Here is a 16,246-nt window from a genome sequence, read left to right as displayed (position 1 = left end):
GCCTGGCACCATGGCCTTTTAAACCTTTGAAGTTAGGGTGGTGTCAGGGCCACGCCCTGCTACTGGAATGAACAACATCCTGGTAGGGTTGCCGTATCCTGAGGCCTAGAAACCGCCCAGTTGGCGTCCAGCAGCGCCGGTATGTTCGCACCTCACCCCTTCTCAGAGAAGTGCCCCTGAACACACCCCACTGCCCCAGGTGACAGCCACCACTTCCACCCCACTTGTGAGGCGCCCCCAAGCTGTTTGACTCCAAAATGTTGACTGGTCTTGCCGGTCCGACAAGTGCAAGTAATGAGTAGAACCTGAACCGACCACGAACACCTGCGCCGCCATCGCTAGCATCCTTCGTATGGTTGATAGGGATGAACTACATTGTTTTGATAATCGTACCATCACTTACACTGACTGCGGAATCATTTGAATAATTAGTTGTACAGTTCACCCTAGAGTTGTTTAAACAAGCCCATTGTATGTGCAAGACCTCCTCCGTTTGCGGGTTGTGTAGGTTACAGAAATATTCATCAATGTTTTTTTGAGCCCAAAAAAACAAAAATACACATCAGTTCGTTTTTTTGTTTGTTTTAATGTGATGACACGATGTTGACATCATTCGGATTCTGAGCCGGATTCTGAGCTGTCATCTTTGTCATTGTCTGAGGTCTCCTTGGTGATGGTGGCCAGATGGTGGGCGCAGCTGACTTCTGACAAGCTGCAGGAAATGACATGAAAAAGACGAGTCGCTTGACAAAGAGATCTTTAGTTTTGAGTTTTTGGCGACTTTATGTGAGCGTCGCTCCTCCCACCTCATTTTCTCGCCGTCCATCAGGCGGCGGTACTCTGCGATCTCCATTTCCAGCCTGGTCTTGATGTCCAGAAGCTCAGCAAACTGGACCTTCTGCTTCTCCACTTCGGCCCTGAGCTGAGCCAGCTGCTCCTCCAAGGCCGTCACCTGCCTCTGGTAGCCTAGCAACATGGCGCCGTAGCGAGATTCTGTCTCGGCCAGCGTTCCCTCCAGAGCCGCTTTCTGACAGCACCACCATTCATTAAACCGGAGCAAAATTAGAATTAAAAAAAAAAAAAAAAAGATGCGGTGAAGATGAAGTCTGCTGAGAGCTCACCTGACTGAGCTCCGCCTGCAGTTGGATCTGCAGGTCCTGGAGAGTTTTTCGCACTTCGCCCATTTCGCTTTTGGATGTCTGCAGGGTCTCTGTGCTTACCGCCACTTCCTTGTTGAGCTGGGTTGTCTGGATGTCCGCCAGGTTCAGTACAAGAAGGACAAACATTATTTACCGTTATCATTGTCCAGGGCTTCCCTCGAGCGGATGTCTTACAAGTAAACATTGTTGCTTTCAGCAAGCCAGTGAAGGGATTTCACATTCACCTTGGCCTGGAACCAGTCGTCCAGGTCTGTACGTTTTTTGTCGGCGACCTTCTCGTAATGTTGCCGGATCTCGGCCAAGACGGCGGAGAGATCCTGCTGAGGGGCGGCGTTTAACTCCACGTTGACCTGTCCGTTCATCTGAGACCGCACGTCGAGGAGGTCCTGTGGACGGCAGAGGTGGTTGGAAAGACTTCCCGTCTTGACTTGAATGCACGTTGGAAGGATTGCCTTCAACGCTTTGCTGAGACTGTTCACACCTCCTCGTGGTTCCTCTTCATTTGGATCAGTTCTTCCTTCAGACCCTCCACCTGCATCTCTAAGTCGGAGCGACTTAGCGTCAACTCGTCCAGAATCCGCTTCAGGCCCCCCAGGTCAGCTTCTACCGCCTGGCGCATCGCCAACTCGTTTTCGTACCTCAAGTCAAAGACAGAAGCATCAACGAATGCAGTGCAAACACAGAAATGGTTCATTGAGGGCGTGGCATGAAGACGATTGACGCGTTGGACTCACTTGAGCTTGAAGTCGTCCGCCGCCAGTTTGGCGTTATCAATGTCCAGTTGGAGAGACGCGTTGATGCGAGTGGCGTCGAGGATCTAAAGTAGGACATTTACAAAGTGGAAATACTCAATATTTGTCAGAGGTGGCAAAAGTAGTCACATTGTACAGAAGGAGAATTTTCAGATTCTTTTGTGGTGATTCAAGAAATTAATGGGCCTGTTTTGACAAAGTAAGGAGTGGAAAGTACTACTGTAATATTTTTCAAATGTAGAGAATAAAAGTAAAAGGTCATCAGAAAAATAAAAATGCAAATAAAGCACAATTCCCGGAAAAATATACTTAAGGTAACAAAGTATTTGGACTTGGTTTCTTCCCACAACCCTGGTGTCATTTCAGGTTTTTCACTGGATCATGATGGTGGCTGCTGACCTGCTCCTGAAGGTCCCTGATTGGCCCGTTGTAGGCGCTCCAGTCCCTGTTTTCCTGCGTGCTGGCGTTCTCGTGGAAGTTCCCGATCTTCAGCTCCAGATCACCGTTGGCCGTTTCCAACTTGCGCACCTTCTCCAGATAGGTCGCCAAGCGACCGTTCAGGTTCTGCAGGGCCGCCTTTTCGCTGTCCGCCACCTCCAGGGCATCTGCCAAGTCAAAGGCGGCTCCGGCGGAGGAGTAACACGCGGGGGCGGCCACGCTGGAGATGCGGACCCCTCGGCCCCCGGCGCCGGCGTACACGCTGGGGGCCCGCCAGGCGCCGACATGGCTTCCGCTTGAGTAGGCAAGGGAGCGAGCGAAGGATGTCATGATCAACAGACTGGATGCGCCGCAAGGAACGGAAACCTCCTTTTATCCCACTCCCGAGTGAGAGAGGGTCCGGCCCCTCCGGTGCTTGAGACCCCCGCTGGAATCCGAAGCATTCCACACTTAAACGTGCCCCTTCATGCCCGGCACATGCAGGATGATGAGCGCAATTGTTGGTTGGCATTATGGCTCTAAAACAGCATCACAATATATTTGAAATGAAGTAGATGTGCTTTAATTGCCTTCGCTCTTTGGATCTCATAGTGACCGTTTCCAAATACAAACAGCAGGCCTTTGAACTGGAAACGGACTCAAACTCCAGTTGATAGTCTGCCCATCATGACCAATCCATTGTGGCCGCGTTTAGCACCAGAGTTGTGGCAATTGTGTCCCTGTCCCATGATTTGGGGACCTGATCATACACACATTCATGCCATGATTTGGGGACCTGACCATACATACACACACACACACACACACATTCATGTGCACACTGACACATGCAAATGCATGCACACACACAGACTCCTACATGAAGAATTCTTGTTGTGGGTGTGGACACTTTCAGGTAACCTGTCAATAACCCTTTTTTTTGCTTGGAACGTCGGAGCGGCGAAAACTTTTTGTTTATTTTAATTCTTCTCTTTTTGCATTTGCAAGTGGGTTCAATTTGAGCTCGTTAGTTGGTTTTCTCCCCATTTTACTTTTAAATTGTAACTTTCTTTGGACTTTTGTTGGTTTCCACCTAGACAAGCACTTTGATGCGTTTTCACGTTTGATGTTCATTTGTTGTTTTATGACTTTCTGAAGCAAGAAAAGAAAATGAAAAGAATCAGTAAAGAAAAAAATTAATGAGCGAAATGAATGAAGTCATTTTGTGTGTTTTTTTTTTTTTTTTTGCGAAGCTAAAAGAAAGCCACACCGTCTTCCTCTGCATTGGATGAACGAACAATAACTAAACATCACTGACAAACATTTTTTCGTTTTGGGATATAATTGGCCTTGTGCCAGTGACTGGTGCAGTTTGTGCGAGTGCCATAAAGGAAAATGTCTGCGTGTTTGAATCTTTGTTCTTCCTCCCACAGCCCAACCACGACTTATTATAAATCAAATAAAGCTATAAATGTTAGTTTATTGTTTGTGTGTGAACGGTTGTGTAAGCCGTGTAATTGTCGGGCAATTCGTCCAAGGTGACCCCGCCCCTCCCTCGCCCGTGTCAGGATAAAACTTGTTTGGAGGAATGTGTGATGATCAAGGTGTGCCGTTAACGCTGTGTGTGTGTGTGTGTGTGTGTGTGTGTGTGTGCGCGCAAACCTGCTTCAGTCATTTTAGGATACACACACCCACACATGTCCGTGTTGGCGGTTTGTGTGTGCGTGGGTGTGTTGCGGTCATGTTGCAATAACCAAGTGCAAGAGTGCCTACAATGCAACCTAGCCACTTGGCGCGTGCATGTAGTTGTGCACACACGAATGTGTTCAAATGAGTCCGTGTGCATACGTGCACACTTTGTGTGAGCGTTTGTGTTCATGTTCATGTACGTGTACCAGAGTGTCAAAATGGTGGGAGAAATAGCAATGTTGTACCAGGGTCCAAAGGTGTCATTTTGCACCAAGTTTGCACGGGAGAAAGCCCGCGTAGCCCTTGATTCAGTCAAGTTTTTTTTAAAAGGAAAATTTTAAACAAAAATTGGAGAGAAAAAAAACGTGAATATGCGAACCTGTGGGTGCCGAACTGCAGGTATGCAGGGATTGACTGTATTTCTAAATTGTAGTATTACCAGTCAAACATTAGATTAGATTTTTTTTTTAATTTGTGGACACATTATTAATACACCATGGACACAAAATGCAAATGTGTGACCATAAAATCGTCACATATAATGGGTGCACAAAATACTAATTTGTGAAGTAGATTCACATGACCAACTTTGACATCTGGGTTAGCAAATGCCGCACATCTTCATTGCTTGAGACGTCACCTCAGTGTCTGGTGTCCTGAAAGACAAGTGTCTTTGAATAGTCTGTTCTCATCTTTAGTCTGCAATGGCAGATTTTCTACAATGCTTTTTTATCTTATCACCAGCCGAAAAGAAAATGCAATCTTATTTGTGTGTCACCATAGTCTTTAACCTCCCTCATTTTTGTCCAAGCCTGTTTCATGAGTTAATTTTTTAAAGATTAACCTGCTGAACCACAATCCAAAAGCAATGTGTAATTTTCAATGGGTAATTTTAATTAACTTGTCATTTATCTATTATTATTATGATGATTGTTGTTATTATTATTATTTTAACAGAGGGGAACCAACAATTTTCTCCAAGTGTAGCGTTTGTGGAATGAGGCTGGAGATGGAGCATTACAGTACATATCGCCATCTTCGGGTCAGTGTGAGAAATGCTTTCAGTGAAAACTTCCCGGAATCTAAAACAGATATACGAGCCGTATTTCGATTCGTGTCACGTGCTGTATTCTATTTTCGTTTTAGAATTAAAAATGGAAAATAAACACATTTTTAGACATTCGCTTACTCGTTCCAGACAAGTAAAAGAACATTAAGGTGTATTTCAATTTTGGTGTTTGTATTTTAAAATGAAATTCAAATAAGGAGTCGTTTTTCCATTTCTTATATCTGCTTCCAAACATAATATCCAATGACCAAAAGAGACACAGACCCACTGTGTCGCCATTCCTCCGCACTGCCTCACGTCCTCCCATATGTGCAGACAGTGCCATTCAACCGATCTTGAACGTGTCATCGGATTACTACTTTCCTCCGATTGGCCGGTTCCTCGACGCTACATCACCCTCCTCGCACGCGATTGGCCGAGGGCGTCGTCTATCCACCCGCATCCAGCCCCCCTCACTCGCGGGTAGGTAGCACGTCTCGACGCTGGCCTTTCTCTCGGCGGTGGGTCGGAGCCGATGTCCCCGGCCTCGCATGTTCCCCTCCAAATTGCGCTTCTAAATTCGATGCCCCGCTTGTAGGTCGGCTCGCTTTCGGCCTCCACCGCGTAGCCCCCCCCCCCCGCCCCACTCGTGCTGAGTTCATTCAGCCGCCCGCCCCTCGCGTTGAGCATGGCTGCGGTGAGCGGCTCGTCCGGGCCGGTGGCGCGGCTCGAGGGCCGCGAGTTCGAGTATGTGATGAAGAAGCGCTCCGTGAGCATCGGCCGCAACTCGTCGCAGGGCTCCGTGGACGTCAGCATGGGTCACTCGAGCTTCATCTCGCGGCGGCACCTGGAGATCTTCACGGCCAGCGACGACGGTGCCGGTGGAGGGGGAGAGTTCTACCTGCGCTGCCTGGGAAAGAACGGGGTCTTCGTGGACGGTGTGTTCCTCCGCCGGGGCGCCGCTCCGCTGCAGCTGCCGCCGATGTGAGTAGTGCGAAGCCCCCCGCCTGCAACATGGGGACGCTAAGCTAGTTTGACAATAAAGCAACAACCTTCGTGATGTGGGGCTTCACTGTTTTTTTTTCTTGGGTTTTGGAGGCAGCACGTGTTTTAGCTTGTTAGCCGCGATGCGTCTCCTTCCTCTATCGTCTTTGTTGACATTCTTGTTAGCCACGTTAGCGCGTCGCTGCTGCTGAGCTAGCACTGCCTAGCTCACGCGGCCTAATGTTGGTTCGCAAGTGCTTATTAATCCACTGAATGTCATCTTTCGGAAGACGTGTTGGCGTTATTGAGCCCAATGTGTCGACCAGAGTGCTAGCCTGCGGTTAGCATTAGCTGGGTGCTGGTGTGTTTTGTGAATGGAGCCGCTGGACGTAAACAAACCAAAAGTGTCTCCGCCCCAGGTCACGCACAAACGACAAAACACACACACATACGCACGCTGGTTTTTTTTTTTGTTTTGGCCTCGCTTCTATGAGAGCAAGAGTTCATTAAAGAATTATATTTGACGTTTTAAAGGCATTTGTCAGAATTTATTTAGATTACTAAGGTTCACAAAGAAGACTCCACTCAAAAGTGGATGATTTGTTAATAAAAACAAGTAAAACATCACAAAATAACATTTTGGTGAAAATAGTTATTTTACTAATTAACAATTGCTTGTAACGGGTTTGGGGGGGGCGGTAAATACCACTCATATTTTTACATTGTAATGTTTCAAGATGTGCAACAATTAATCAATTAACTATAATTGTAATTAACTTCAAATTGTCTAAATCTCCTGAATTTCAGCCTCTCAATAAAATATTCTCAGATTTCTAGTCCTCTAGCCCAAAAATGTTGATTATTATTTTCCAAAGTAAAAGCATATTTTTGCAAATTGCTGGCAGAATCCTCGTGCCTCTAAAATCATCACTTTTTTCAGGAGACCCCAAAAAAACCACAAGACGTTTGGTTAACCATTAACATTGCATCGCCAACGGGCTCAAGCCTTTTCAACACTTTTAGATCAATCAAGAATTTGAGGTACGCTCACGTGTGGACTGACCGATATTTTAGGTTTGTGAAAAAATATGAAATTCACCAGATTTTGACAGCGGTTTTCGGCCCAACTCCAGCAAAATGTCTTATTTTGATTCAACACACATTTAAGAATCTGTCTGCTTTTGTGGAGGACAACAGATGTCAGAGAATATTTATTATTGAGGGGCTGAAATAACGAGGATTTGCACAATTTTCAAGTGAACAAGAAAATAGTCACCAATTAATTTGATAATTTATTAGATGCGCCTTTCGTTGTTTCTGAAAATAAGTCTTAACCAGACTTTTGTTGTAATGAGCCATCAACTTGTACTGTTCTTTTATTATTATACTCGCTGTTTTCATCTTCACTTTGCAAAGAAGAAGAAACCGCTTTTGTCACTGCTTCTATGGCCTCTTCCGCTTCAAGAATTAAGTTGAGCCTTAAATTCCTGCCCGAGGTGGATGTTTCATAACAAGTCTTCGACATCACAATCCAAATGTGCTTGCCTTGCCAAGTATGTTGAAACACACAAAGAATTCATCTCTGGTAGTTGGAGCCTCCTAATACAAACAAGCTAAGCTTTTGTCGCTTTGCCGCTTTGGCCTGGTTAGCTTCTCGAATAGGATGAGTTTGAAATTCCTCTGAGTCATTGCGCAAAATAAGACACATAGCCTAAATTGAATGCCATTTTCCAGGCTTTGTCAAACTTTCCGCCTGAGTTCTCTTGTTGGGATGCAGGCTGCTTAACACCGTGACACAACCAAGTCGGTTTGCTGAAAGTATCGTGTGTGAACGCATTCAAAGCCAAGTGCTCGTCGCATAATGATGACGTCATCCCCTTCCCATATGGACGGCGACATAAAACAACCGCAACGAGCCTCCTCTGTGTTTACGGAGCTCCGTGTGCGTTGCCTGGATTCCTCGGTGCTGATGTCAACGCCCGCCGCGTTCTTGTCTCGCCCACGCACTTTCCCGCCTTCCTTTTCCCTCCCGCCCTCGTTTGTTGACATTGCGCAATCGAGCCGAGCCTGGCGTCAAATGTTAGAGATGTAAACAGATCGGAACCTCGCATGCGTTTTGTGTATGGGTGTTGGTGAAATATTTTTTCATCTGGTTATTTGATGGGATAATAGGTAGGGTGGGCAATAAAAAAAAATAAAAAAAATGTACCTTTGCCCTCCGCTCAGGTGCACGTTCAGGTTCCCCAGCACCAACATCAAGATCACCTTCACGGCTCTGTCCAGCGGCAGGAAGACGAGGCGCGAAGCCCCCGAGTCTCCCGTCAAGCCGGTGCAGCCTCACTTTGCGCCGCTCACCATCAACATTCCCGACAACCTCGCCCACCTCATGAGTCCGCTGCCCTCGCCCACCGGAACCATCAGGTAATTAACTGTCCTTGCAATCGTCGTTTGTTTTCCGCTCTTCTAACTGCGCCTTCGAGTCCGGTCCTTTGAAATGTCTCGTCCGACCTTGACGCGTCCTCGCCTTGTTGTTCAGCGCCGCCATCTCGTGCCCGTCCAGCCCTTGGGGGGCCGGCTCGTCGGGGTACCGCATGGGGGGCCGCGTGGTGAGCTCGGCCGAGCTGCAGCTGATCAACGACAACTCTCAGCCCGAGAACGACAAGGACGCGTCGGGCGAGGACAGTCCCAAGGTGAGAGTCCCAAACGTGGATTGCGTAACGCAAGCGCAGCAAAACCCTTCACAGTAACACCGTGCGCACGATGCCACAAAGCAGCACCAAAGCCCCGGCTCGGGCGGGGGGGGGTGGGGGGAGTAGGATTTCACGGGTGGGTCAGGGTTAAATATCTCGAGAAGCTGAAATGAATCAAGTCCACTTTGCCTTTGTCCAGGACGACTCCAAGCCGCCCTACTCGTACGCCCAGCTGATCGTTCAGGCCATCACGCTGGCGCAGGACAAGCAGCTGACGCTCAACGGCATCTACAACCACATCACCAAGAACTACCCCTACTACAGAACCGCAGACAAAGGCTGGCAGGTGCGTCTGATTGACGGTGCGCCGCTTGAGCGACGGGCCCCCCGGCTCACGTCCCGCCCTGGCTTCCTTGTTTGCCTCCTGCCGCAGAACTCCATCCGCCACAACCTGTCGCTGAACCGCTACTTCATCAAGGTGGCGCGCTCGCAGGAGGAGCCCGGCAAAGGTTCCTTCTGGAGGATAGACCCGTCCTCCGAGGGCAAGCTCGTTGATCAGGCCTTCAGGAAACGACGGCCCCGCGGCGTCCCCTGCTTCAGGACCCCGCATGGAACCCTCTCCTCCAGGTGAGCCTGGCACTCCAGGGAAACTGTTGCCTGGATCCCATGTCCTTGGCTTTGAAAGTTATTTCCAACTGTAAGAAACTGCTGAAATCCTGGCTTGGAAAAACCTCCCGCCGTCCTAGAACAGGGGCCATCAATCCTGTTCCTCGAGGACCACGGTCCTGCCTCGTTTGCATCTCTCCCTGCTGCAGCACATCTGATTCAGATGATCAGCAAGGTCTGCAGAAGCTGGATAACGATCCTGATCATTTGAATCAGGTGTGTTGCTGCAGGGAGAGTTGGAAACCGGGGGGGGGGGGGGGGGGGGGGGGGCTTGAGGAACAGGATTGAAGACCCCTGTCCGACGAAGGATACGTTTGGGGCTGTTGGAAAGGTAATCCTTAAAAATGTTGAGATAAAGCTAATTAAATCATAATCATAATAAATTCAACCTGTAATGAAAAGTTGCCATCAATGATAATGATCCCAGAAATGCAGAATGAGCCAAAAAAAGAACCCAAACGGGCTCAGACTCTTTCTGAAAATGGGGCCGCAAATGTTCAAGTCATCCTGCTGTGACTTTCCATTCAATAGTCATTTCTGTCCGTTGCGATCCTTCTCAAGCCATTGACGGCAGAACTGACGAAAAAAAAAATCCCAAGTCGGACGCACCCGACGTTGTAGAAGTGCTTCAAAAGTTGCTTTATGCGACCGAATGTGTATGGACGTCGAAGGCGCGAAAAGATAAAACAAACGTCGTTGCGCTTTTGTTGCGCCGTCTTGGAAAAATGAAACCATTGCGCGTTCCTTCTCCCTCAGGAGCGCCCCAGCCTCTCCCAACCACTCGGGGGTGCTGTCGGCTCACTCCAGCGGCGTGCAGACCCCCGACAGCTTGTCCCGGGAGGGCTCCCCGGTGCCCATGGAGATGGACGCCTCCTCCGTAGCCGCCGCCCCCGCCGCCGTGGTCCAACCCAAACTGGCAATCATCCAAGAAGCTCGCTTTGCACAGAACACGCCAGGTTGGAATCGGGATAATCGGTGGACTAGCTCTAAAAGCAGCGAATCGCCGCGGCGCTAATATGCAACGCGGCGCCATTTCCAGGCTCTCCGGTCGGCAACCAGCCGGTGCTGATCGCGCTGCAGGGTCAGCTACCTCAAAGCATGAAGCCGGTCACCTACACCATGGCGTCGCCGGTCAGCACCAACTCGTCCCAGCCGGTCCAGACGGTGCAGACGGTCCACGTGCTGCAGCAGATCCCCGCCGGCGCCACCGCCGTCATCACGCAGCCGGCCGCCGCCGTCATCGGCAAGAGCGAACTGCAGCTGCAGGAGAACGGAGAGCGAGCTGACGGCAAAGGTGGGTCGCTGGTCATGTCACGCGCCAATCTGCCGCCTTTATCATTTCAACAGCTTCAAAATCGTGTGTGTGTGTGTGTGTGTGTCCTCAGTCAAAGTGGAGGCGGTGCCCGGCGTCGCGGGCGCGGTGGGCCGCATCATCCAGACATCGGCGGTATCCGGGCCCCTGCAAACCGTGGCCATCCTGGGTCAGCACCAGCTGCCCATCAAGACCATCACGCAGAACGGAAACCACAGCGTCACCACCGCCATACAGAGCAGCGGTCAGAGCACAAACATCGAGCGCTAATTCCTTTGTCGAAAGAATCGTTTTTTTGTGGTTGTTTTTGTTTCACCCATAAAACGTAGCCCCCCGCGCAAACGGGGCCCGATGTCAGACTAAAACGTGCTGTGTCGCCGTTCAGGTCCGTCCGTGGCGAGCCCGCTTCACCTGCTCGCTGACCACGCCTCCGCCTCGGCGTCGCTGCCCACCATCAAGCGGCAGAACGGCGACCAGCAGGCGGGCGGCGGCGCGCCACCCGACGCCAAACGGGCCAAAACGGAGGAGGAGGTGAGGCCAGCGGACAACGGTAACAACTAAGCTCCTTAAAAGAACCCCCGCCGCACCCCCCACACAGCACCGCAGAGCGTCCACCACCATCACCGCCACCGTCCTTTCTTTTACTTGTCTCGAGGGCTCCAAAAGAGTGGGAAATATCTGGTTGATTTTTTTTTTTTTTTTCCCATAAATTTCCAGAAGGTTTTCAGTACATTTCTGGAAAGTTTGTTTTGTCGTTGTAAATTTTGGGAAGGTTTGGGGAAATTTCCACGGGAAGTTCATCTGGGGAGTAAAGTTTGTAAAGTTTTCATGGGAATTAACTGAGAATCGTTGATCTTTTCGTTGGTTAAGTATCACATTCAAGCATTAATATCAAACATTTTGTTTTGTCAGACTTCCATTCAAAATCGGGCGCCCCCCAAAAAAATCCAGATACTTATTTATAGACATAAAGCCCCTCATCCCCCCGTGGCACCAAGAAGCAAACAATTTTCAGCAAATTTAGGATCGGTTCTGCCCCCACCAAAAATGTGCAATTAGGTAAAGCTGAATGTAGCGGGCCACAAATTGCACTGTGGATCATCATCATCATCAAATTGCTGTTTTTTTCCCCCACTTTGCTCGAGCAGCACTTAAACTTGTGCATTTTTCACATTTTCATAAATTTAAAAAAGTCCACCAAGTGACGGCTGGTAAGTGGAAAAAAATGGCAAAAAATAGCATCACAATTGGGAGAAATCTGCTTGTTTTAGTCCAGACTGTTCAAATATATTTTCCTTTAAACAACCAACAAAAAGTAAACATTTTCAAATTTGGGTGAAATTTTGGGAAGAACCAAAAAGGCACGACCCCTGCGAATAGCAAAAATTTGCTAAAGTTGTATTTTTTGTCCACTCCATAAAAAAATACAAATCTGTATGGGTTAAAAAGAAACAAGGTAAATAACTAAGCCACTTTCTGAGTTCACAACAGCTGTTTTGATCCATGAATGGACCAGTCCGTTTCCAAGGACTACCACTTGCACGTTTTTCAGTGACGCTTCCAGTCTCTCTGTTGATGACACGACAGAAAAGCTCATTGGCTGGCTTCCCTCCGAAAGCTTTCTGTTGTCGCGGCGACGCTTCAAACATGATCTTCTGAGACGGAAGCGGACAACGAGCTTCGAGTGTCATCGGGAGGTTGCGACTGGAAGACTCACAGAAAGGCATGCAAGTGGAATTTTCACTTCCTGTTAATTCCCACGGAAAGTTTAGAAAATTCTGGGAATTTTGCAACCCTGCTCGTCTCGCCTGAGGTGCCAAAAGAGGAGCGAAGAGTGAAAAGGAAAAAAAAAAAAAAAGAGCGGTGTGGAACGGACAGGCCAAACACGACCGCCTTACATCCACCTTAGCGCCACCCTTCTGTCGCATCTACCTCAGCAGAATGGAGACCCCTCCCACCCCTAAAAAGCACCCCCCTCCCCCACTTGAACCTTTTCATCCAGACCAGCCGGGCGGCAGCGTGGGTGGCGGCCATCTTACAAAAACAGCCACCCAATCAGAAAAGGGGATTCCGGATGATTCCTCCACGCTTGGCAGCTAGCCGCTCGATTCGCAACTTCCAATCCCCTCAACAGCGCCGCCGTGTGGAGCGGAGGACTTTTTTTTTCTTTGTTTTCACTTCCAAAATACAGGCGCCATGCTTGTTAAAAGACCTGGAAGCCAGACCTAAACCCCCATATGGGAAGCTGTTTTAGCATTTATTCCATGCCCTTGATAGCTCCACATGCTAGTACACTCTTTGCCTGCACTAGTAAGAGAATCCAGCTCACTAGTAGAACAACTAGGACACACTTACTAGTAGTAACACTATCCTGCTGCTGGCTTGACTTGATTGCAATTCAACATTACCAGTAAGCTGCAGTGTTGCACTAGTAACACTACTAGGCCCAACTAGTCGGCATGTCCACTAGTAGCTTCCTTATCAAGGAGATACTGTCTTCTTGATGTCTGCCTCAAGTATGCGCTTTGTCCTCACATGTTGGACAATTTAGCAGACAATTTTCCACTACTGGCGACACTTTCCATCAAGCTGTTTGAGATTGCGTAAAAGCTCAAAACAACATCCATATTTTTGATATGCAGCTACTTGTACACTCTTTGTCCTAACTGGGAGAACAACTAGGACGCACATGTAGAATGACTTTGTCCAACTACTAGTACCACCTTTGGGTACTACCTCACTCTGGATTTCAAGGATACAGTATGTACTTGTACTAGTAGGGGCTTTTTCCGTACTAGTAGGACAACTACATGTTACTGGTGAAACAAAAATGTGCACTGGTGACTTAACTGTGTGCTACTAGTACTCCTTGTGATTTTACTAGTTAACATCTTGCCTTTTACTACTACTAAGAGTGTACTAGTATATGGATGTGTAGCTGGACTGGAACAAATGGAAAAGCGGCTTTTCTCAAGCTTTCCTGTCTGGAATTTTGTGACGCCTTGGCCACATTGGAGGACTTGAACAAAGACAAAGCCTGCATGAAAAAGAGAGCGAGAGAGAGAGAGAAAAAGAAAAAAACACACCTGCACTTGATTCAATGTTTGTCCTCTTTTGTTTTGTTTTGATTACCTTGTCATCTCCTTTTTTCACGCTTCATCTCCCTCCCGCTGGCAGAAAAAAAAAAAGAAAAACAAAGGAACACTCAAAGGTTTGTGTCATAATTTGAGTTAACCCCCCTGCAAGTTTCTGATTGTAAACGTCCCAAACGAAGAAAGAGTAAAAAAAACATGTTTGTTCAGCCTCAGCGGAGAAATGCTTTTTCTTTTGTTTTCTTTTTTTTTTTTTTTTTTTTAATAAATTAATTTAAAGTCTTTGTCATCACTTCTTTGTCCATTTTTTTATCACAACCAACTGGACTCGATGGACCGTTTCCCTCCACGGGGGGGCGCTGTGGCCACGCTCATGGCTACGTTCTCAGTTTTTTTTTGTTTTTTTTTACGCAAAAGAAAATCACTCATTGAAGTTAAAATGTGTGTGTGAAATAGTGTCGGACAGCAAGTAGCAATGTGGGCTCCTTTGCATCGTTTGCATCCTTCAACGGCAGAAATGCCAACATTGTGGTGTAGGCAGCGTCTCCATGGCAACCGCGCTCAGTGGGAAAGAAAAACTAATAGAGCATTTTTAAATGCAAGCATATTGTATTTTTTTTTAAAAGAAATTCTGACAAGACTAAATACAGTTTTAAGAGCTGAATTATGAGACTGATGACATTAGTCCTATTTTTTAAAAGATTTTTGTAGTATTTTTCTAGAATTATTTAAAAAAAAAAAGGAATTTACAACAGATTAAACCAGATTTATTTTGGAAAAAAGGGTTGTAATATTCCATGATGAAAGCCCATTTTTTTCCTTCCAAGATTTTTGTTTCCATTTTGCTTGTGGCTTTTCGTCACCAACGTTGTGACAATTGGCGGAGATGTGTCAAAAGAATATTTGTTTCTTAATCATTGTGGGAAAAAATGATCTGTGTCTTCTCATCACTGAATGTCATTTGCCGTAATCAATAATGACATGATGAAAGATGCGTTGAGCCAATAGTTGTAGTCCTGCTTTTTCCTGGACACGCTAACGGTCTTGCAGGGCCAAGAGCGGGCCAAACTATTTGTGGTAATCCTCAGCAAATCAACTCGGCTAAATCGTCGCATGACACAAATAGCTCGCCGTGATCAAGCCACGACAAAAGTGGAAGACGTAAAAGACCACACAGAAGAGCTCGTCACTATTTTTAGTTGACAAATCCAATTGGGGAGTTTTCTGTACTGATAATTGAACGCCAGTCACAAGGGTTTGGTGACGCAACACCACTGGCCACTTCATTAGGTACACCAGCTCATGACAGTCAATGCAAAAAAACAAAAAAAAACACCAAATGTTGAAACTAATTGATTTGCTGTGAACAATCTGGTCATTGTTGTGGTTAGGAATGTGATCTTCAGACAGCCTCCCTCCGGGTCGTTGGATTTTCTCAAGGCTCGGTTTTTCAGCAAAAAAATAATAATAATAGTAGTAGGATTAAATGGCTGGGGCATTTTATTTGAAAGGTTAAATTGTACTATGACATTAACGTTCCTAATTCAAGATTAGTTTTGAAATGAAAAAAAACTAAGATTCACGTAGTATTAATGAAGTCACGTTTCGAATATTGCGGCTTCCCGTAGTTAGATAATTAGATGACGTCAGGCAGTAGCAATTACTTAAAACGTTACACTCCTGCTGTCCTATTCGTCCTATTATTTTGTTTTATTAATTTTTGGTGTCATAATCGTCTTCCTGCATGAGGCCTGCAGATGGAGAAGCTCCTCTCTGTTTCCATGGCAACACGCCTACAGGAAGTGAAAATGTGGCGTCTGGTCAAAAGTATTAAGACACCAGCAGAATGCGGAATATGGACAAAATTACAGGCAGTCCTCATATTGCGACGTACGCGACCTACGACGTTTCGACTTTGCGACGCCCGTGCCTCCTTCTCCATTTTGTCCCCAGCACCATAGTGACTATGTTTACATGCAGTCAATATTCAGATTAAAGTCCCAATTCTGATTTCTGAAACATTCTAAATATCCCGTTTACATTACGTTCAGTCAATATTCGGGTTAAAGTCAAAATACAGATTTCTGAAACATTCTGAATATCCCCGTTTACATGATTGAGCGGACAGAGTTGCTGCGCTGTGACGGCGACGCACAACGTCGTCACTCAAATAGACGTCATTTCCGCGTGTTACTCTCAACTGTCAATAAAACACTTCATATTCATGTCACTCACCACGTGAATGAAGCGGCTGGTTTCCTCCTCGCGTGAAAAGTGTACTTTAATGCTGCGTCTCTGAGCTTGTTTACCTCTGCTCGTGTATTTGCGGTGGTTGCGCGCCAAACACCGCACTTCCGCATACAAGCACTTCTTGTACTACAAAGACCAGCACTGCTTGCGGTGCGGTTGAGCATGCGCAGAGTGTCTCGGTCGTGT

At 47.2% G+C, this 16,246-nt stretch overlaps 2 protein-coding genes across 2 annotated transcripts; one reads left to right on the top strand and one right to left on the bottom strand.

Annotated features, from left to right (window-relative positions):
- Positions 1-579: 579 nt before the first annotated feature.
- LOC147134137 (keratin, type I cytoskeletal 50 kDa-like) lies at positions 580-9,647 on the bottom strand. The gene is made up of 8 exons (XM_086056878.1): positions 8,260-9,647; positions 2,312-6,073; positions 1,895-1,977; positions 1,642-1,798; positions 1,385-1,546; positions 1,122-1,247; positions 807-1,027; positions 580-712 (listed from the first exon to the last, which is right to left on the bottom strand). Exons 2-8 carry the CDS (start codon positions 2,678-2,680, stop codon positions 610-612), a joined length of 1,221 nt encoding a protein of 406 aa, XP_085913004.1. The 5' UTR covers positions 2,681-6,073; positions 8,260-9,647; the 3' UTR covers positions 580-609.
- LOC147134136 (forkhead box protein K2-like) lies at positions 5,529-14,102 on the top strand. The gene is made up of 9 exons (XM_086056846.1): positions 5,529-6,050; positions 8,277-8,471; positions 8,587-8,740; positions 8,940-9,086; positions 9,174-9,367; positions 10,163-10,362; positions 10,446-10,700; positions 10,792-10,962; positions 11,104-14,102. Exons 1-9 carry the CDS (start codon positions 5,755-5,757, stop codon positions 11,277-11,279), a joined length of 1,788 nt encoding a protein of 595 aa, XP_085912972.1. The 5' UTR covers positions 5,529-5,754; the 3' UTR covers positions 11,280-14,102.
- Positions 14,103-16,246: the final 2,144 nt, after the last annotated feature.

This window comes from Filicampus tigris, chromosome 16, assembly GCF_054856515.1.
Source record: "Filicampus tigris isolate MCC_2025a chromosome 16, RoL_Ftig_1.0, whole genome shotgun sequence".
NCBI lineage: Eukaryota > Metazoa > Chordata > Actinopteri > Syngnathiformes > Syngnathidae > Filicampus > Filicampus tigris.
The sequence above is the reverse complement of the archived record's forward strand: the minus strand, read 5'-3'. Positions and strand labels throughout refer to the sequence as shown.

Bases quoted from the DNA above. Each gene is read 5' to 3' on its own strand.
- LOC147134137 (XM_086056878.1), bottom strand. From the start codon at position 2,680: ATGACATCCTTCGCTCGCTCCCTTGCCTACTCAAGCGGAAGCCATGTC. The intron at 1,547-1,641 runs GTGTGAACAGTC...TGCCGTCCACAG, and splicing joins TGAAGAGGAACCACGAGGAG to GACCTCCTCGACGTGCGGTC. The intron at 1,248-1,384 runs GTGAATGTGAAA...GCGGACATCCAG, and splicing joins ACGACTGGTTCCAGGCCAAG to ACAACCCAGCTCAACAAGGA.
- LOC147134136 (XM_086056846.1), top strand. From the start codon at position 5,755: ATGGCTGCGGTGAGCGGCTCGTCCGGGCCGGTGGCGCGGCTCGAGGGC. The intron at 9,087-9,173 runs GTGCGTCTGATT...CTCCTGCCGCAG, and splicing joins CCGCAGACAAAGGCTGGCAG to AACTCCATCCGCCACAACCT. The intron at 10,963-11,103 runs GTCAGAGCACAA...GTCGCCGTTCAG, and splicing joins CACCGCCATACAGAGCAGCG to GTCCGTCCGTGGCGAGCCCG.